General features: G+C 39.1%; 1 protein-coding gene across 3 annotated transcripts in view; it reads left to right on the top strand.

Annotated features, from left to right (window-relative positions):
- Positions 1-16,024, top strand: part of LOC149414912 (uncharacterized) — a 37,861-nt gene extending 21,837 nt beyond the window's left edge. For 2 of the 3 annotated variants that reach the window (XM_089642927.1, XM_089642925.1), the window contains exons 10-15: positions 1,171-1,316; positions 2,035-2,112; positions 4,407-4,565; positions 8,086-8,195; positions 13,167-13,329; positions 15,120-16,022. In XM_089642927.1, coding sequence (XP_089499053.1) covers positions 1,171-1,316; positions 2,035-2,112; positions 4,407-4,565; positions 8,086-8,195; positions 13,167-13,329; positions 15,120-15,202 — 739 coding nt within the window. In that variant the 3' untranslated portion in view covers positions 15,203-16,022. Of the gene's footprint in view, positions 1-1,170; positions 1,317-2,034; positions 2,113-4,406; positions 4,566-8,085; positions 8,196-13,166; positions 13,340-15,119 lie in introns of all 3 variants that reach the window. The other variant, XM_089642926.1, reaches the window with a different exon arrangement.
- Positions 16,025-21,432: the final 5,408 nt, after the last annotated feature.

Raw genomic sequence — 21,432 nt, 5'->3', positions numbered from 1 at the left:
ATACGCCAAAGCGGAAGAAGGAATTCAAAAGGTAAAACATTGGCTCGACTCTAATTCACTAACTCTTAATATACCTAAAACAAAATACACACTATTCAGTCTCATAAATATCGCAAAGTCAAACCTAAGTCTGACTTTGAAAATACACAGATGCAAAAATTCATCTCTTAACCGAAATTGTGACTGCCCATGCTTAGAACAAGTAAACAATATCAAATATTTAGGTATAACTTTTGACACAAATCTTAATTGGAAACAACATATTCATAACACCACGAATAAAATCCGCAAATCTATATACTTTTTCAAACAAACACGCAATTTTATTGACCTTAAACTTTTAAAATCAGTCTATTACTCACTATGCCAATCACACATAGAATACGGAATTCTAGCTTGGGGTAATGCTTCTTCTAGTGCCCTTGACCCCATTATAAAAGCACAAAAATTAATCATTAAAATAATCCTTAAGGTTCCTCTTTCTACCAGCACTGATACGATCTTCAATACTATCAATGTTATGGACATAAAACAGCTGTATGCAAGATCCATCTTGGTCAACTTACACCAGAACAATAAATCACTATACAAACCAACACAAACTATTCACAATACCCGAGCCAAAAACAAAGAACTTCTTCAAACTCCTTTTGCTAAAACCTCATTCGGACAAAGACATTTTAAAAACATAGCTTGCAAACTATACAATACACTACCAACTACGATCAGACAATTAGAAACAATGACAAAATTTAAACACGAAATAAAGAAATGGATTGCAATCACAGGGCGTCCCACTATTGCAAGCATATGTAAACCAAATTGCACATAGACAACAAGTACTATTTACACACGACCAAATTCAAACTTAATTAAAATGATCTATTTACATTTTCCCACATACTAATAATGAACACAATCTTAACAGGATTAACCCAATCGTTCTTTTGATTGTATTGAAATTATTTTGTATTATTTTTATATTTTGTATTTACCCTTATTGATATTCACTTAACTATATGTATATATATCGATGTACTCTATGTCTGTCTCGACACAGGTTTACCCTAGTGAGACAGCCATCGAAAAACCACTTATAAAAAACTTTATATAGATAAATAAAAAAATAAAATAAAAAATACTCGCGTCAACATAACCTCACATTCCCAGGAGCCACACGGGCGAAAAGCCGTTTGTGTGTAAGATCTGCGACAAGGGCTTCACACAGCAGTGCAACCTAGAGAAACACCTGCGTGTCCACACTGGCGAGAAACCCTTCGTGTGTCCTGTCTGCAGCAAGCGCTTCTCGCAGAGAGGTAAGTGACCATAAACAACTCTATGTATTGGGAAAAAAGTTTTTTTTTTGTATTTTTTAAGTACACATACATATTATTAAAGAAGCCATTTGTTCACTGTTAAATCAAAATAAAAACTATGTGAAAGAAATGTGCACCTTTAGCAATTTATAAAATGTATAAACGTAAAGAAAAATTGAGTCTTGCCATTTATCTTGTCCATTTTCAATCTGTTCGAATCTTAAGTCAAACATAACCTCACATTTCAATCTACTATAATTTTATAGTGATTTACTTTTAGCCAACGTTTCGGACAGCAATACGGTGTCCATAATCAGGGCAGCGTAAGGCTGCGCTTTCTTGCCTTCGTGTTGAGGATCTCCAAAAGGACATCAGAACTTTTTAGAGCATATAAACTTGGCCATCCGGACATCCGGCCATTCTAGAAAGTATTGCCAACTACATGCAATCTAGGTACAAGCGAGTACAGTTCTAATTAAAAATGTTTCTAGTTGGTACTATATGGAAAGTAAATGAGGGCTGTCTATAATATCATTACCAATATTTTGTTTGTTTATTTTCCTCTTCTACGGAAGCAGTTAGAAGAGGAGTGAGAATCATGATGATTAGAGTTAATGTATCTAATTTAAGTAATTGCTTTTGGAAGCTAATGCAGTAAAGTTTTTTTTATATTGAATTGGTCTAATTGCTTTTACTAGGCATTTATCTATTTTTTTAGGTTATGTCACGGTTCATATGAGAACCCATACTGGAGAGAAGCCATTTTCCTGTCCCACTTGTGGAAGAGCCTTTGCAGGTAAACGCACTTATTATTTCAACACACTTTCTAAATTAGGCCACGTAGTAGGCAACCTCCGCCCATTAATTGGATAACCAACACCTCTACCATAGGTTAGCAAGGGTGCCCGGGTTCATGGGGTGAGGTTTGTCCAGGTCTTGGTGGTGGATGCGTTTGCCGGACTCTCTAGACCATCGCCTTGCACCGCATCAGGAGGGTTACATTCATATGTCAGTCACTCCTGGACACACTGAACCCTCCTGCTTCCCTTAGTTAGACCCTCCACACAGCATCCCAAAAATATTTTCCAACGGTGGCGTTGATGTTAAAAAAAAATTAAATAAACAATTCTCTCAAAATATCTTTTTTCAAGAAGTCTATATTGCTTTGATTGCTCGGTATCTTTACTAACTCGGCTGAGGGGTTAAGTCTGTATTTTTTACTTATTATTTTTTTGGTAAACTAATATTTAAGACAAGATTTTTTATGCATAGCACAAAGGGTAACAATTATTTTACAAGCAATAATTATTAGCCTGAAACACTCATCCACATTGAAAAATCTCCTGATAAAAGATACATGACGCCAACGGGACTCGAACCCGTGTCCCTTCGATTTCCAGTCGACAGCTCTGACCACTGAGCTATGGCGGCTTATCAAAATAAAGTTGGTTGTTTTCAGGTGAAAAAATGTAGCAAGCAGTAATTGTTGAATGAAACACTCAGACATATGAATATTAGTAGACCTTCCCTAAGGACGGGTTGTTTCGGAGAATCTGAACAATTCATCAAATTTCAACGTTCATTTTCAAGTTCTGTGAAAGATTTTTTCAAGTTCTGTTTTTATTTCAGTTTTGTCAAGCAACTAGCCTACAATGATATAAAAACAGAACTTGAATAAGTCATTCACAGAACCCGAAAATGAACGCTGAAATTTGATGAATTGTTCAGATTCTCCGAAACAACCCGTCCTTAGTGTATTATTCCCCACTCCCCATACCGGTTCCATTGGAGCCGGCTGTGCTCGCGTATGGCCTCCCGTGAATTTAGAAAACGTGACGTCATCATTCTTGTGCGAACTATGGTCGAGGCATCATCGGTTCATTTTACGAAATAACACGGCAAAATAGTATCTTGTGGTATGAAAACTTGTAAAAATAGATGTGAAAAAGAGAATAAACCCAATTGTCATATTACATTCCATATATAAGCATTACTTATACTATTTTACTTTATTTTAAGCATATTCACATCGTATAATATGGATCAGTTGTAGAAACATATACTATCACACCGAGATACGTCTGGACGCGAAACACAAAGCTGGTTGGTTGCTGGGAAGTAAATTATGAACATTTATAAAAGTGTCTTAACTAAATACGTAAACGAAATATTCGACTCTGAAAATAGAAGAAATTTATTTTGCCGAATTTGGACTTCGCAAATTTGTTCATAACGTGCCGAGTAATTTGCGCTCCCATGTAAAAATGTCTATTCATTCAAAAGCAGATTTTACTTTTAAGAACTAAATGGTGATATTATAATGCGAGATGCCTATATACTGTCAGATTGATTTATTGACGAATCACAGTCAGCTTTACCCCCTTCGTTCTTCAACAGTTGATTTTACCCCTCATCTTTAATTTCTAGTCTATATATTCATATATCTGTGGAAACACTAGTATATATTGAATTATTTCGCGGATAAGAGATAAGCCGCCATAGCTCAGTGGTCAGAGCTGTCGACCAGAAATCGAAGAAACACGGGTTCGAGTCCCGTCGGCGTCATGTATCTTTTATCAGGAGATTTTTCAATGTGGATGAGTGTTTCAGGCGAATAATTATTGCTTGTATTTTTTACGTTAGCTAACGCAGGTTAAAAGATATCAGAGTGGTAGATACCCTCAGTATCGCTCTGCTTTAAGACCACCATTCAGAATTTTTTTTTTAAAGTTTCTTTATTCATTGAATTGTTTGTTACATGCATTGAGGATTTTTCGACCACCCTAGGCACATGCCCGTGTTATGGTGGTCGATGTGAATTGAAACGTTTCTTGAAATGCCTTTGGCCGTGTTTGGTGTTCAGATCTGAATAACCAGGTCCTTCCCCATCTTCTTCCCTTCCCCACTACCTTCAACCTCACAACATACCCCAATTGGGGATACCATCTGGAGATTGTTGGGAGCAGTTGGAACTCGAAAAAGACTCGTTCTCTAGGAGTTCAAATCTAAGTTACACGCGACCCAATTAATCATAACTCATCCCCTCGATTGATTGACATCTATATTGAGTTGACTTATTGTATGTTCCAGGTGCGAACACGCTGGCAATCCACCAGCGCGTGCACAGCGGGGAGCGTCCGTACCAGTGCTCAACATGCAGTAAGGTGTTCACGCGCCAGGAGGGGCTTATGGTGCACCAGCGCACACACACTGGCGAGCGCCCGCACGTCTGCTCCGTGTGCAACAAAGGTCGGCTTGCATCATAAATAAACCATTCACTAGTTCGATATCTTCGGGCTTTTTGTTCAATTCAGGAGCCTATCCTGCACCTCCACAGCGATATCCTTGCTGGCATACTACGGGAGGTTCATTTAAAAGACAAACACTTCTTGACTCCATCTCCGTATGCGCTGAAAGCAACCCGAGCGTAATCTGCAAAGTATTTTTCGATCAAGGGTTTCGGCCATCCTCCGGTATCGGCTATTACACGGCCATACTCCGCGAGCCACAAACAGACTGACATCTCGCTAATATCGTCTAAACAATATATAAATCTCTACAACACAACGGCGTGCTTCAAGTTCAAGATGTCAAACGAAACCACCACAGATATCCACTCAGCCAATACTCAGCTGTCAAAATTCAGAGTTTTTCATTGGATAGTTAACTTGATGACATTTTATACCACAGAGATTAGGTAACGTGTCTTTTTTCGGTTTCACTTTCTATACCCACCTGATAATTCCGATCGAAAATTTGAACCGAAATATTGTGACGTCATATAATTGCCTAACTATAACCACTAATGAAAATCTATGGAATAAACTTTCAGAGTTTTTCATTGAGAATTTTACAGTCTATATATTGGCAAATCTCTGGTTTTTTAGGACCAATTTGTTTCATACAAAAAGCCCGAAGTTATCAATCTATAGAAGTTGATTTATGGAAATTATGCCCCCCTGCTCATTTATAAATAGAACGATAATAGTAGATTCCTCTTTTATCATAGTAACTAGTTTCTTTTATTTGTCACCAAAGCGACATTAGTAGATTCCTCTTTTATCATAGTAACTAGTTTCTTTTATTTGTCACCAAAGCGACATTAGTAGATTCCTCTTTTATCATAGTAACTAGTTTCTTTTATTTGTCACCAAAGCGACATTAGTACAGTGAATCCAGCATGTCTAGAAATGTATTAAATTGGAACTAAATTTTTCATTACTATGGCAACACCGAATTAGTTGCTTTGTCTATGACGTTTCGTATGTCTGTCATGTTATGGTCATGTTGCTCCGATTTACTGTCTTAAATCCGTGTATGATCCGCTCATTTAATAATTATTTTTTCATTGTTTGCCTGTATATTGTTTGAATTTAATTAAAATGAACAAACCGATACGTAGTGGTGCAAGAGAAGTTATATACAGCGTTTTTCAACGCTGCCTAGCCGAATATCGCGCGAAGATGCTCCTATCTAATTTAGAAGATGTTTACAAACGAACTGCAGAAATGACTGGTACGTAGTATAGTTTTTTTAATAAATTTCATTAGTATTAGAAGATTTATGCCAATTTTCGAGCGATTATAACCGTTACAATCTGATTTGAGGTTATGCTTAACAATCCGAATTTGACATTTCCTTTTGACAGTTCATATGAGGCCACAGGAAAAAGGGAATAACTCAATTAAAAAAAAAAATTTGCAACTTCTTTAAACTCATAGAAAAGTAACTTTTTTCTTAATTTTATCTTTCTTTCTTTCTTTCTAAATGAATATTATCTAGTATGTGTTTTTTTAACTATAATTTTTTTCTATAATACTAATTTTAATGATGTTTTTCACACACAGGAAAATCTGAATCAACGGTAAGACGAATCGTCAAGGAAGGGGAAAAGGCAGACGGAAAATTTGAAACACCGGGAAAACGGAAAATAGGACGCCCTAAAAAAGAGTTGGATGATTTTGATATTTGTGCCATTCGACAAAAAATTCATTTTTTTTACATAGTGCGAAAAGAAGTCCCAACTTTAAGAACATTACTAACTGTACTCAAAGAAGACATTGGATTTGATGGTAGCCGGGAATATTTAAGAAGAATTTTGCATTCCATCGGCTTTGTTTATAAAAAGTGCAAAACAAACAGAAGTGCTCTTATTGAAAAAACAAATATTGCGGCGAAAAGAGAGCATTACTTAAAAATTATCATGGATAACCGAAATTTACCTGAAGAACTGCAAAAAAATATTATTTACTTGGATGAAAGTTATATCCATTCATCCTACAAGCTAAAGAAATGCTGGCAATCTATGGATGTGACAGGAGTTCAACACGATATTTCAAAAGGTAAGCGCTGGATCATTGTTCACGCTGGAAGTGAAATGGGTTTTGTCCCTAATGCCCTATTAATTTTTAGTGGAACAAACAAAAAAGAGGATTACCATTCTGAAATGAATGCACATAATTTTAAAAAGTGGGTTGTTGAGAAGCTCATACCCAATATAGCAGAGCCCTCCATTATTGTCATGGATAATGCGCCTTATCACAGTGTTGTGAGAAACAAGGCACCAACAACCTCAACGAGAGTTAATGACATAAAAGCATGGTTATTACATAACAACATTGTTTTTGACAATTCATTAAGGAAACCATCATTGTTGGCTCTGGTTAAAATGCATAAGCCAGAGCCTGTATATGATATTGATGAAGTATTAGGAGAGCATGGTCACACGGTTGTAAGGCTTCCCCCTTACCACTGCGACCTTAACCCGATTGAGCTAATTTGGGCACAGGCCAAACGAAAAGTTGCATCTCAGAATATTGGAAACACGGTCAATATAAAAGAGCTGACAGAAAATGCTTTTAATAGCATAAGTGCTGATGATTGGAAAAATTGTTGCAAACACGTGATGAAAATTGAGGCAGAATATTATGCACGAGGCAGTACTCTGTATGATGATATCGATGAACTGATAATACGTTTAGATGAAGATGAAGATACGGAAGAAGAAGAATCGCATGAGGACGAAGATAATAATTACATGTCAGGTGTTGAATTAATAGACTCAGATTTTTAAATACCTTTTGTACCTACGTTTTTATAGCGAAATAAACGCCCACTTAAGACTTGTTTTGTTTTATTTTACTTCCATTTAAATTACAGTTTTTTGTGCAAAATTTTTGAAAATACAAATACGTTATGAAATATGCATTTTGGCTGAAGTGTTTTTTTTTTAACATACATTCATTGTCCTATGAGCCATCTTGGTGTTGCCATTTAAAACCTAGAAAACGATTGCAGCGCCATCATTTGTTTTCTACACTTAAATGTCGAGCTGTAGATTCCTACTTTACTGTAGTAACCATTTTGTTTTCTGATATATTTTTTCTCAATTTTTCACACTAAACAAACAACAGATTGTTACCAAAGCCTCCTTCTGTTTTATCATTGTAAATGGAAAGGTAGTGGATATAAATGTGATTGACACTGTAAAGTTGGAATCTGTATTTGTTTTGTAAATGTTTGACAGATATCGTAATTTTTCATGTTTACCTACTAACATTCGAAAGGTAAATTTCTTCTTTTATAAATGCAATGATCCTGAAGCAAATATTTTTTTATAAATACTTTCAATTTCACAAGTCCTGTGATTTTTTTATAAATACTTTCAACTTCACAAGTCCTGTGATTTTTTAACGGGTCTGCGCTATTTCCATTTCGTTTAATTTATAGACTTTGTTATAATAAAACTTGTTAATAATTCTGTTTGCAGGGTTTACCAGCGCGGGCCATTTGACAGGGCACATGAGATCTCACACGGGCGAGAAGCCTTATATCTGCGACGTGTGCAATAAAAGGTTTGCCGGAAAGGGAAGTCTCAAGGTAACTCTACAATGCTCATTCGAATAATTTACGCCTGGTTACAATCGCAATCGCCTTATATAAAATGTACCTCCAGATGTGTTCCAAAATTTAATATTTTTAAAGTGTAATCTTTAGTATTATTATTATGTGTGTCGTTGCTTATCCAGAATATATAATGTGAGAGATATCGCGCTTATTTCTCGCCAGCGCCGTCGCATCTGCTGCTGTAATCTTGAATTTCCCGCCTTTCTTTTTGTAACACCCTTCAGTTGTCTATTGTCACCTTAGCAGTTGGCGTCCTGAGACGCCATCTTGATTAAATTTTGGCGTTTTTTCACCCACGCCGGTCGTGTAATTTTCGTTTGGGATTGTTTTAACGAAAAGAATATCTGTTGCTACCCGCAAATTGTCGTAATTTTTTATGAAAATTAGTGCTAAGTGATAGTGCGAACATTTTTGACAGTTATTAGCGTCTTCATTTTGTGCACGGGGTTAAAATGGCCTCAGACAAGGACCATGTAGAAGATGACGTAACCTCTAAACGACGTGATCGAAAGAGGCGACGCCGTTCAATATCAACAAGTTCGTCGAGCTCGCAATCTAGCGGTTCGGCGTCGCAAAATAGTAGGCGACGCAGGCGCACAAAGAGACGTAAGCGGAATGACAGACATCTGCTCAAAAGATTAGCATGTCAAGTCAAGACCCTGCAAGATTTTGTCATGGACAGGTCAACGCAGGAAGCCACTGTCAGCACGCCAAGTATAGTGGCACCCTCGCATGCATCTGGGAGCGTTTGCTCGTTGTCGCCTGAAAGGCAGTATCAGATGCCGGGTCCCTCTACTGTTCTGAAGGAGTCTGCAGCGCCAAAACCTTCTGCAACACATCTGGGTTTGGTGGAGAATCTCCAACGCTTCAACTCGAGCGAGTGGGCCAATGTCCGCTACGCATCCGCTTTAAAAGAATATGTAGCTGATCCAGGCTTCAAGGAGCTGGAGGTGAACTGCGAGGTGCTGGCATTTGACTCCGCCTCACCAATATTTCCGGCTATGGAAAAGATGCTGGCTGCGGTAACGCATGCCTCATTGAAGCAGAGAGAGTGCCTTCAACAGGCTCTCCAAAAACTCATTAAATGGGAAAGCAGTTCAGAAAGTTCTCTGTCAGGCGAGGCTTTAGAGGAACAACTGGACAGCCTGTTAGGAGAGGACTCCGAGTTTATAAAATGCTCTGACGATATCTTGCAGATAACCTTCGGAAAGCGAGCTGAAATCATTCAGCACAGAAGGGATAAGATTTTGAGCAGCTGTAAGACTGGAGTGGAACGGAAGCTATTCAGCAGAATTCCTCCTTCTTCCACTCATCTTTTTGGGGAAGAAGCACTGTCCGCACAGTTGCAGAAACTGGGTGGTATAACAAAGTGCTTTAGTCCAGTGCGCCTACCTCAGGGTAGCCACTCGGCGCACAACCGCCCTTCAACATCTAAGGAGGTTGTTGCCTTTCCCCCCAAGCAGACATCAAAGGAAAAGATGGCATTTCCCTTGTTTCCCCGGCGGGCAGACCACGGGCGAGACCCCCAGTATTCCTCCCGAGCGAGGGGTAGGGGTAGGGAACAGAAGCGTGGCGCGAGGGGGCAGACCTCTCGTGGCCGCTTCAACAGATGACTATCAACCATTTCGGGCCGGTCAACTACAGGATTATTGGATAGAATGGCGGACCCTAGATGCCCCAGAGACCATCTTACGTATGATAAGGGGATACCGCATACCATTCATCCGAAAGCCCTTGTTGATAAGTCCAAGCCAAGCTCTCGCAAGGAGATTCAAAACAAAAGTAACCCCGGAAATGACACTCGAAATAAGAAAGATGATGAGAGACGGTACATTGGAAAGAGCTGGCGACAATGCCTCCTTCCTATCAACACTTTTTCTGGTTCAAAAGAGCGACGGCTCAAGAAGACCAATCTTCAATTTAAAAGCTCTCAATTTAGATGTAGCTTGGAAAAAGTTTTCTCTGATATCTCACCACAAGGTCCCACACTTTCTTCAAGCCAACGATTGGATGACAAAAATAGACCTCTCACAGGCCTACTTCCACATACCGGTCGCAAAAGCTCACCGTTGCTTTCTGAGATTGTATTACGGAGGCCTTCACTTACAGATGACATGCCTGCCTCAAGGCCTGAGCAGTGCACCACAGGCCTTTGCAGCCATCACAAATTGGATTGCAGAAATCCTGCGGAGACGGGGTATCAGGATCATTGTGTACCTAGACGACTTTCTCCTGGCTCATCAGACCAGAGAGGTCCTCCTCAGTCAAACACGAGAAGCTCTTCAATTATTGGAGCGGTTAGGTTGGTTGGTAAATTTCCAAAAGTGTGTCTGTCAGCCAGCACAGTCAGTGGAATATCTAGGAATTGTTTGGAACCCCCATCTGAATCAGAAGACCTTAACCGAATACAGACGACAAGGTCTTTGGAACTCACTTCAGAGCCTCGTGACAAAGGGAAGATGGACTCTGAAAGAAGCTCAGAGTATTTTAGGAAAGTTGAATTTTGCTACCTTTGTGGTCCCCAGAGGTCGACTCCATACTCGACTGATACAATTACAGTTGCAGTTAATGCTGAAGCTGACCCCTCAGCAGAAATCTCCGATAAAGAAGGAAGTCTTGTCGGAAATGAAATGGTGGATGAACAACTTAGATCATGTTTCAACTCTTCATGTTCCCAGCCCAACACATTTTCTGACCACAGATGCGGCGGATCACGGCTGGGGAGCCCTGATCGACGATGTACCTCTGTCGGGTTGTTGGACAGACAGTCAGAGGGGGGGACATTGCAACATGAAGGAGATGACAGCAATCTTAAATGCCTTAACATCTCTGACTCAGAGTTTGAGAAGTTCTTCGTTACTCATTCAATCAGACAACAGGACAGTTGTAGCCTACTTGAGGAACGAGGGAGGCACCAAGTCAATGGGTCTCCTTCATCTGACATTTCAGATTCTCGCGCTTTTGGACAAGCACAGAATCTCTCTACAAGTGCAGTATTTGCCGGGACGCTACAATGGCCTTGCGGATCATCTATCCCGAGGGATGACGTTACCAGAATGGCACCTCCTACCCCCAGCGGTAGGAGCTGTCTTTCACAAGTGGGGCAGTCCAGTAGTGGATCTATTCGCTTCTTCGAGGGCTCACGTCGTGGATCAGTATGTCTCGATAGATCCCCACGACAAGAGAGCGATGTTTCACAATGCGTTCAGCAGGAGTTGGCATTTCCCCTTGGCATGGATCTTTCCTCCCCCCTGCTTAATGCCACGAGTGCTGGCACACCTGAACAAGTCGTCAGGGGTGTATCTGGTTGTAGCCCCAGATTGGCCAAAAGTGTTTTGGTTACCAGACCTAAAGAAAAGAGCCCTAGACCAACCTCACATAATACCCATGTTGGTCGACAACTTGATAGACTTATCGACAGGACTTCATCCTCAACAGGTCCAGAAGCTCCAACTACAGGTGTGGAAGATTGGGGGTGGAGTGAAGCATTGAACGATTGGTCACAGCAAGAGAAAGCTCTGTTGAATGCGGGTTGGCGCAAATCTACGCTTTCAACTTATCACATGGCATGGAAGAGCTGGAAGGAATGGTGCTCCATTAACAATACCTGTCCTAATAACCCTTCGGGATCTCAGCTGGCACGGTTTTTAGCATACCTAAGAGTGAAAAAAGGCTTGGCTCCCAGTACCATAGCGCTTCACAAGTCTGCAGTGTCGGTTTTGTGTGACCCCAATGGCGATTTGAGGACTAGTAATCATCCCTTGGTCAAGCGAGTGATGAGAGGTATAAGGAATTCTGTAAATGAGAAGCCTAGAGCATTTACTTGGGATCCAGGACTCTTGGTGTCTTGGCTTTGTAAAAATCCTCCAAAGGACCTGACTCTTTTCGAAGCATCTCGTAGATGTGCTGTTATTTTACTACTGGCGTCAGGAAGACGAGTACATGATCTGACCTTGCTACATACATCTCCTGATAATCTTGTTGACAATGATGATCACATTATATTATGGCCAATTTTTGGTTCTAAGACGGACACCTCTACACATAGACAGTCTGGTTGGAAGCTTTGCAAAGCAGAGGATCGTAATATAGATCCTATATTTTGGTTGAGAAAACTTATGTTCTTGAGTGAGAACAGGAGACATGAAGCTGGTGTTGAATGTCTGTTTATTTCCACACTGGGGCCTGCAAGACCAGCCTCAAGAACTGTTATTGGTGGATGGATTAAAACTATTTTGAAGGACGCTGGGATTGACGCCTCCCCTGGGAGTTTGAGATCAGCAGTAGCCTCAAGGAGTTGGCTGGAAGACTGCCCTATAGACACCATTTTGGAAAGAGGAAACTGGCGTTCAGAAAACACTTTCAAGAAATATTATAAAAAGCAAATCAGAGTTCTCAATGTTGAGGTGCTGAATCCCCCCATTCACTCTCAGTCTTTGACTAAGTTATTTCAACCAATACAGTAATAGTCACAATTTTGGCTTTAGAATTGTCACCAAGCGATAACAAACACTTCTCACATTATATATTCTGGATAAGCAACGACACACATAATGATGGAGTTTTACCTACCATTAAAACTCTTATTATGTTGTCTTGCTTATCCAGAATATACTTAAGCTCTGCTTGGTGAGTCCAAATTGAATCAAGATGGCGTCTCAGGACGCCAACTGCTAAGGTGACAATAGACAACTGAAGGGTGTTACAAAAAGAAAGGCGGGAAATTCAAGATTACGGCAGCAGATGCGACGGCGCTGGCGAGAAATAAGCGCGATATCTCTCACATTATATATTCTGGATAAGCAAGACAACATAATAAGAGTTTTAATGGTAGGTAAAACTCCATCATTATTGAGTATTACTGTTTGAATTCTAATATTAAAGAAATCTCACTTTATTTATTTTTTTTACGACATTCAATAGTAAAATTTTATCTTGTTTCAGGTGCACATGCGTCTGCATGTCCGTCCCGATTCGCTGACGGGACCGTACACGTGCCTCGTCTGCGGCAAGGTGTTCTCGCTCATGTCGCAGCTCACAGCACACAACATGACGCATTGCCAGGCTACTGCTGTCATCATTCAGGGGACTGACGGGTTGTGGGCGGGTGAGCATCTGTGTGTGCTTTTTTTTAAAGAAATAACAATATTCCTGGGTTATAAACAACCCGACAATCTTTGAAATGCTCCTACTATCATCATACTAAACGAAAATATTGCTTGTGTCATGATGGAGGACGTAGCTAGTGGATGATGAAAAATGTTTGAAACTTGTCTCGATCCATGAACTATCTTGGAAACATGACAGTTTTGATAGTAGGCTGACATTTTATGCTCATATTAGTACAGATGGCTTGTAGCACTTCATTGAGAATGCTGGGTTTTGTTCTTCGCACTGCAATAAAATTTATAAATATGTAGCAAGTTGGAGGCTTCTCTACGCCAAAGAGAATAATCAGGAAACTCAGCAGAAGATTTTACAGATTTATTAAGTTAATAACCATTAAGTACAGAGTGTTCGATCGTGCAGAGTAACGTTATGCCGAGTCAGACTTGTTGAAGCGAGTGGAATGATGCAAGTACTTAGGTCCTCCTCCGCTTATATAGGTAATGATTCCTTTGTTCTCGTCTTCCACGGGTTGAAGCAAAGCATCTGGACATCGAACCCGCAGGATCGCTGACTCGGTTCATTGTATGAATATTTTGCATCACCCTGCATTCCTTTTTCGTATCGCGGTATCAATGGTCGATATTTCAATTTTGTAATACATTGTAGTCTGATTGTTGATTCAGCATTTCTTCGCCTTCCTACACTTGCGGTCTGATCTTATGATATGATGATCCTAGCAGCGGTGACGCAGCTGCTACAGATATCCGGTTCTTATATCTTTATTAAATTCCTTAGTAAAGAGTAGACTTCAGAGTGGGTCGGTAATTTGGAGTCCACACCGGCTAAAATGTTCCCTCATGTTGGAGAGAGTTCAGAAGAAGTTTCTATAGAAGAGAGTATGGCTACTTCCCGTGGCTCTATCCTATTGACTTTCTCTTGGGTATGCTCGGAATGAACCGTCTACTATTTTATCTCCCGGCCTGCAGACTTATTTAACCGTTCAGGCTAATTTGTTCGCTTTCGGGAACAACTCATATGGTCTTACAGAAATCGCTGCGTCTTCCTTACTGTTGTAGTGAGAAATATGATCTAGACAGTGTTAGAAAGAGAAAACACCACGCTTTATATTCAAATATACAAGTTAACCACGGAAGAATTAAAATGTGCACCTATATGAATACTGCAATTTGAAAAAAACTTATGATTAGAGACTTTGTGAATTTTTTTATTAATTATTAAGTGTATTTTTATATCTTAATTTCTTTCTCTTAAGAGAATCATAATTTTTTTTTTGTGATTGCTTTCAAAATTTTAGTATTTAAAAAAATATATATTTATTTTTAATGATAAAATATGAGAGCGTATTTTATCACCTTTCAAAAACAGTTTTTAGTTTTCGGATACGTTTAAAAATATTTAATTTATTTGGATTGTACTGCAAAGCGGAAGTACTCTAACCGTCTGACAGAATATGGCCGAGGAGTTAAACTTCAAGCCTTGTTGCTGCTAGTATAGTACTTTAAAAGTTTTTGTTTCATACAAACTTATACATCTGCTGTATATAATTATATTTATAGAATTTTTCTTTATAAATTATGTGTGTTATTTAAAATGGACATTTTGTAATGTTTTTTAAATAATAAATTTGAATACAATTGAATGAATTGATCCCACGATGCCTCGGTGGGAATCCAACGCGTTTCTCCACTCAGGTACTAGTGGTTGTTCATGCTTTATTTAAGTTACATTTTAATCATGTTTCAACAATAATTCTTTGTTTTTTATCAGCCCAACAATCTGAAGAACCACAGGCGGGAACTTCCACATCTTTCCACACCTTCTTCAAGGCCGAATCTTCCACCAAGGATTAGCTACCCTGTTTCTATAATCAATGTTTAAGTCAACCAATTCCATTTATCTAGAAAGCGAGAACAGACTCTATAAATAAACTAACCATATTTGAGTTGTCCAGTTGCGGTGTTTCACATTAATTCGATACATTTAATGTAACATTGTAACCAAATAGCCAATCAGCGCCATTTGTTTTTGTTTCATTTGAGAGTTCCCGTTAACCTTTGGAACGCCGAGCTCCTACGATTGAATACTCCACAGTGTGCCAGGGGTATATTTTGCTCACCGCCGTGCATGGCTGAGTCTATTTCCATAATAACTTATTTACTATCATAAGTATTTTATAGCTGCTTATATTCAGAGAAATGTGTTTTATTTCTCTCGTGTTTATAAATATTTAAAAGAAATAAGAAAATATTCTTGCGGTTTAATTATTTTTTCCATAAAGCTAAGTAAGTGTTCTTCACAATAAAAAATAAAGAAAACTAACAACACAAAGTCCACGTTAGACGGTCGCGTTGAAGAATGACACATTAGTAACTTTGTTATTATTTTTAAATGGCTGCTCTTTACGAAACGAAAAGCAAGATCTTTTATCTGATTTATTATTTTGTTGACAATCGAATATGATTTATTTTAGTATGCCGATGTCGATGTCGATGTCGATGAGGTTCGCTATCCATCACATCGCCAACCCTTCGGTGGCGCAAAGAGGAGGACGGAACGTGATCAATGTCGAATTGGTACATGGAACATTAGAGGAGGAATGGAAAGAAAGATGAACGAACTGTGTGATACTATGGTGAGCAAATGTTTGGACGTACTTTGTATAACAGAGAGTATGAAAAAAGGTAGCGGTACAATGCAGCATAATGATAGGCTCGTCATTTGGTCTGGGAGACCAGATACGGAGAGGGCTTGTCAAGGTGTTGCAGCGCTACTGTCTCCCAGAATGATTGAATGTATGTTGCAGTATGAATGTGTAAGTCCGAGAATAATGTGGATCAGATTTAAAATCGGTTTGACAAGGGTGTTTCTTGTTATTTGCTACGCCCCTGTTAATTCTGAAAGCGATGAAGTGAAAGATGATTTTTGGACTGGTGTGAATGTTGTAATGAGACTAAAAAATATGAACGAAAGGATTATAATGGCAGGCGATTTGAATGGGTGGGTGGGAATTAGACGTGACGGATTTGATTCGGTCTTAGGTATGTTTGGGGATAAAAGAACGAATGACAACGGGAACAGAATGCTTGAAGTATGTTTAGAGTGGAACCTGTTTGTGTCGAATACTTTCTTCGATCATAAAGGTATCCACCAATATACGTGGGAAAGAGGAAATGAGAGGTCAATTATTGATTTTGTAGTAATTGACTCTAGGTTGAGAGCTGTTACCGAGGACACAAGAGTTTTCAGAGGGGCTGAGGTCGAAACTGACCACTTTCTTGTAGTGTCGAGAGTAAACCTCTTTCGCGGTTGGCGCTCTAAAGTGAAAACGGTACCAGCTCCGACAAGAGTCAAAATAGAAAAACTGCAAAACGATAATGTGAGAAGTAAGTATGTGAATTGTGCAGAGATAAGATTGAATGCGAAGGAAATGGATGGTCTAAGCATAGACGAAACATGGAACCACATAAAAGTGTGTCTTTGTGAATCTGCTAGGGAGGTTTGTGGAATAAGTACGCAAGGTAGGAAGAAAGGTGATGCATGGTGGGATGATGAGATTAAAGCACTGGTCTCAGAAAAGAAGAAAGCATGGTTGTGTCTGATTGCGGCTGGCAGTGCTTCCAGCGAAGAGAAGTATCGAGCGAAAGAAGTATATAAGGAATGTAAGAAAAAAGTAAGAGTTGGAGTGAAAGAACGAAAGAAACGCCTGGAAGAGGAAGAAGGAATGAAAATGACAAACCATTTCCAAGAAAACATTAAGTTGTTTTGGAAAGAAGTCAAAAGGTCCCGGAGTGGCCCAGAAAACGGAAGCATGAAAGTGATAAAATCAAAAGATGGAAAAATGTTGACGAATGAGGAAAAAATAAAAGAGAGATGGATGAATTATTTCGAGGAAGTCTTCGAAAGCGAAGTGAATGACAGTGATTCCAGTGGCGAATCAGATATGAATGACGATGGAGTGAATGTTACCGAAATTAGCATGGATGAGATAGAAAGCTCGATTAAATGTATGAATAATGGTAAGGCTGTTGGGTTTGACAATATTGCTGCTGAATATTTTAAAGGAGGTAGCCGTGTAATTCTCACATGGTTGTGCAATCTTTTTAACCAATGTTTAAAGGAAGGTTACACGCCTTTAGATTGGAGAAGGGCTGTGATCATGCCATTATACAAAGGTAAAGGGTCACGTATGGAATGTGGGAATCATAGGGCTATTAGCCTGCTTAGTTCAGTTGGCAAGCTGTATGGTAGAATTTTGATTGAAAGAGTAAGAAAGGAAACAAAGGATAAAATATGGGATGTGCAAGGTGCTTTCATGAGTGGAAGGGGGTGCATGGACCAGATCTTCTCATTGCGTATGCTCACTGAGAAGTTTCTGGCAAAAAACCAGAAACTTTTCTGTGCCTTTGTAGATTTACAAAAAGCATACGACCGAGTCGACAGGAAAAAGCTATGGAAGGTGTTGTCCAAGTATGGAGTGAATACGAATCTGATTCAGGCAATTGCGTCTCTGTATGAGGGAAGCGTTGCATGTGTTAGGGTAAACGGTGGTTTTACGGGGTGGTTTGATATCACAAAAGGTGTTAAACAAGGCTGCGTAATGTCACCGTGGTTATTCAATCTATACATGGATAATTGTATGCAAGAATTGAAAGAGATGGGATTGGGCGCGAATTTGAATAATTTTAAAGTATGTTGCCTGTTGTATGCTGATGATGCGGTGCTGATTGCTAATAGTATAGATGATCTACAGTCTCTCGTGTCTAGGATGAACGAAGTATGCATGAAGAATGAGTTAATGATGAATGTAAGTAAGTCTAAAGTAATGGTGTTTGAAAGAGAGAGTACGAAAACAGTGTGCAATATAATTGTGAATGGGGAATACTTGGAGCAGGTGGATGAGTTTGTGTATTTAGGAAGTATGTTTACGAGAGATGGGAAGGCTGACAGAGATATCGAAAGAAGGGTAAATGCAGGTAATTCCGTTAATGGAGGACTAAACGCCGTAGGCGCTAACAAAAAATTGTCCAAAGAAGCGAAGTTAGCAGTCCACAACGGAGTGCTGGTACCTACCTTGATGTATGGAAGTGAGGCATGGAACTGGCAAAGAAAGGATGAAAGTAGATTAAATGCTGTTGAAATGAGATCCCTGAGGCGTATGTGTGGTAAAACCATGTTTGATCGTGTGAGGAATGTGGAGATCCGCAAAGAGTGCAAGGCTGATGTAAGCGTAATGAGTAAGATTAAGAAAGGGACGCTTAGATGGTTTGGGCATGTAGAGCGAATGAGCGAAGATAGGAGTGTAAGGAGGATATATGATGCAAATGTGAATGGTAGCAGAAGTCGGGGACGCCCGAGGAAGACATGGCACGATCAAGTGAATCAGATACTCGAGTCGGGCCATGTCAAGAGTCAGAATAATAGAAGAGTATGTATGAGACGATGTATGAATGTGAATGAGGCAAGGAGTGTGTGCCAAGACCGAGTTGTTTGGCGGTCCGTCCTCTCTGCCTACCCCTGCGGGGAAACGGCGTGATGGTTAGTTAGTTAGTTAGTATTAGTATGCCAGGAGCATTTTTTAAGGTACAATATCCCACAAAAAGAGAGTATGTTTTTACCTGGCAGGCAAGGCTGGCATTCAACTGATAAAATTTTACATTGCCGATCGGCAGAGCTAGCGCACAACCCGTTCAACATCGATTATAAATTAATTTCGGTTTTTGAATCCATTGTGATCATCAGAAAAGGACAATTCTCGTGTTCTTATGCTTGTGAGCTGATAACTATTTGATTGAAAGCTAAAACGGACTTACAGTCGGCGTTTAGAGGAATCCTTTCAAATGTCAAAAAAACAAGATGGCGCTGTTTGGCCATTTAATGACAACGTTAGCTTTAAATTTGTGTGAAACACTCCAACTGGCTATTTAAATAGTATGTAGTAAACTCGAAAAGGCAAGTCTTAATTTAGATAAAATTAAAGTTATTTTGCTGCTAAAGCATTTTTAAAGGCTTGTTTTTGTATATACTTGGTCAACGATCAAACTCCTAAAGCCGCATATTCATCTGCGAGCTATAACCGTAACCATGCATACACGGTAACCAGGCTGTAGCATGTACGCTAGGGCTGTTATTCAGGCGTCAGCTCGCAGCGAGTCGCCCACGAACCACGTTTTATTAGTAACAGTAACATGTTACTTACCGCTCACAGATGAGTATCCTAATTAACTGACTGATGACTTGCACGTACAGATTATAATATTCCATTAATATTGAATTTAAAATACATATTTTAGATTTAAAACTATTCTCTGTATATTTTGGTCCAAATCATGTACTATCTATTAATTGTAAACACCTTTAACTTAAATTGTAGATATAACATATTAATATTATAAGAATAAATTTATGGTAATTATTGATAAGTTTAATTATATTGTTGATCGCCAAAAAGCTCTCGTTGCCCGTTTCTTTGATTTAAATTGTTTCAAAATGATCTCTATTAATTTAGGGTAACCTAATAAATTTTCCTTGTCTAAATTTTACTGTCTCACTACACAAGTGATAAATAGTAATAAAAGTTTTATCTCAATTTGTAATTTTATTTTATTAATTAACCCTTTCACAGGTCCTGGACGCCATGTTGCGTTCATTTTACGAATGAAGTTTTTTACATCATCGTAAACAAAGAAAAAACTAACGAAAATATTCATGTAGGTATATCACAGAAATACATACAGGGTGTTAAGGGACGCACTTGACTTACTTTAACCAGTGATTCCTGACATTATTTGGAGTAAAAAATGTAAATGAAATTTTGGTCTCCGGCTTAGCAGATACCAAGGTGTCTTTGATTTTATGAAAATCTCCTTTTTACCTGGAACTCTGTTTCACCCAAGATCTGGGGAAATATCCCCGGTATTGGCAATGTTGTTTCCATTAAAATCTACATGAAAAGCCTTGTTCAGAATTCATCCCGTTACGCTTATGCAAAGCATTTACTGCATTACTTTTGACGCCGTTGTCAGCATATATATTGTTACGTAGCGGTTTGAATCGAAGTAAATAATAATAATAGTCATACTCGCCATTTGCTAGTTCTTGCAATCGCCGCAAGTGGCAGCACCTTCGGTCTATAAATTCTGGCCATCAGCATCTGCGTGGCAAAACACGGAACCAATCGCCCCTTTGGGATCCTGACCTCAGCGCGTCAACACGTTGCTCCGGAGTCGCGTCTCGCGCTCTGGGAGCGTAATCCACATACAAAAGAATATCCAGACTAATGTCAGAATAATCACACTAAAATCATTACCTTTTAACAGGGCAATATAGTATAAACCCAAGGCCGAACTTCTCGGCGAAACTAACTTGTACGCTCATGGATCGATGTGCACGCCACTCGTGGACAATGGCTGTCCACCGATTAAAGAAACATGTAAGCTTGACCATTCTACCCCCTTCAATGTGCTTTCATGAACTCAGTGCCTATTTTGTAACTAAAATTCAGAGAGAGAGAGAGATTGAACTTAGTTAGGATTATATTTTGTACCCGTAGTGTTTTTCATGTCCCATGTGTATAAAAATGTGATTTATGTTGTAACATTGCCCTTTGCTATAATATAACGTTGAAACCTGACTCCTTTGTCTCTACTGAACCTCTTGTCTCGTTCTGAATGATGGGAGCAGAAGCTGATAGCTGACTCGACGCCTCGAGAGAATCGACATCATGCCTTTATAAGAGCTAGTCTGAGGTAATGCTCAGGGATAGAACCCCTGATGCCATCTATGTCTATCGAATTATATTCTGAATTCTACGTATATTACACTGTATTATTGCAATATATATATATTTGGCCTTGCCGTTCGCCCCATAGCCATTCCCTTCCAAGAGTTTTAACATGTAGGTACTGTAAAAATATATATCCATCCATGAATTCCAATGACTAAATAAAATACATATTCAATGATGAATTCGTTACCAAGGTTGCAGGCATTTTCATTTGAAGTGTATGTGCATTATGTGTCTCTATTCGGTGACTGTATGTGTTTAAAACTGTCAATTTTCATAAGTAAAACAAATAACCTA

Source organism: Hesperophylax consimilis, chromosome 19 (genome assembly GCF_061612785.1).
Source record: "Hesperophylax consimilis isolate HC1 chromosome 19, BYU_Hcon_1.0, whole genome shotgun sequence".
In the NCBI taxonomy this organism is placed as follows: domain Eukaryota; kingdom Metazoa; phylum Arthropoda; class Insecta; order Trichoptera; family Limnephilidae; genus Hesperophylax; species Hesperophylax consimilis.
The sequence above is the reverse complement of the archived record's forward strand: the minus strand, read 5'-3'. Positions and strand labels throughout refer to the sequence as shown.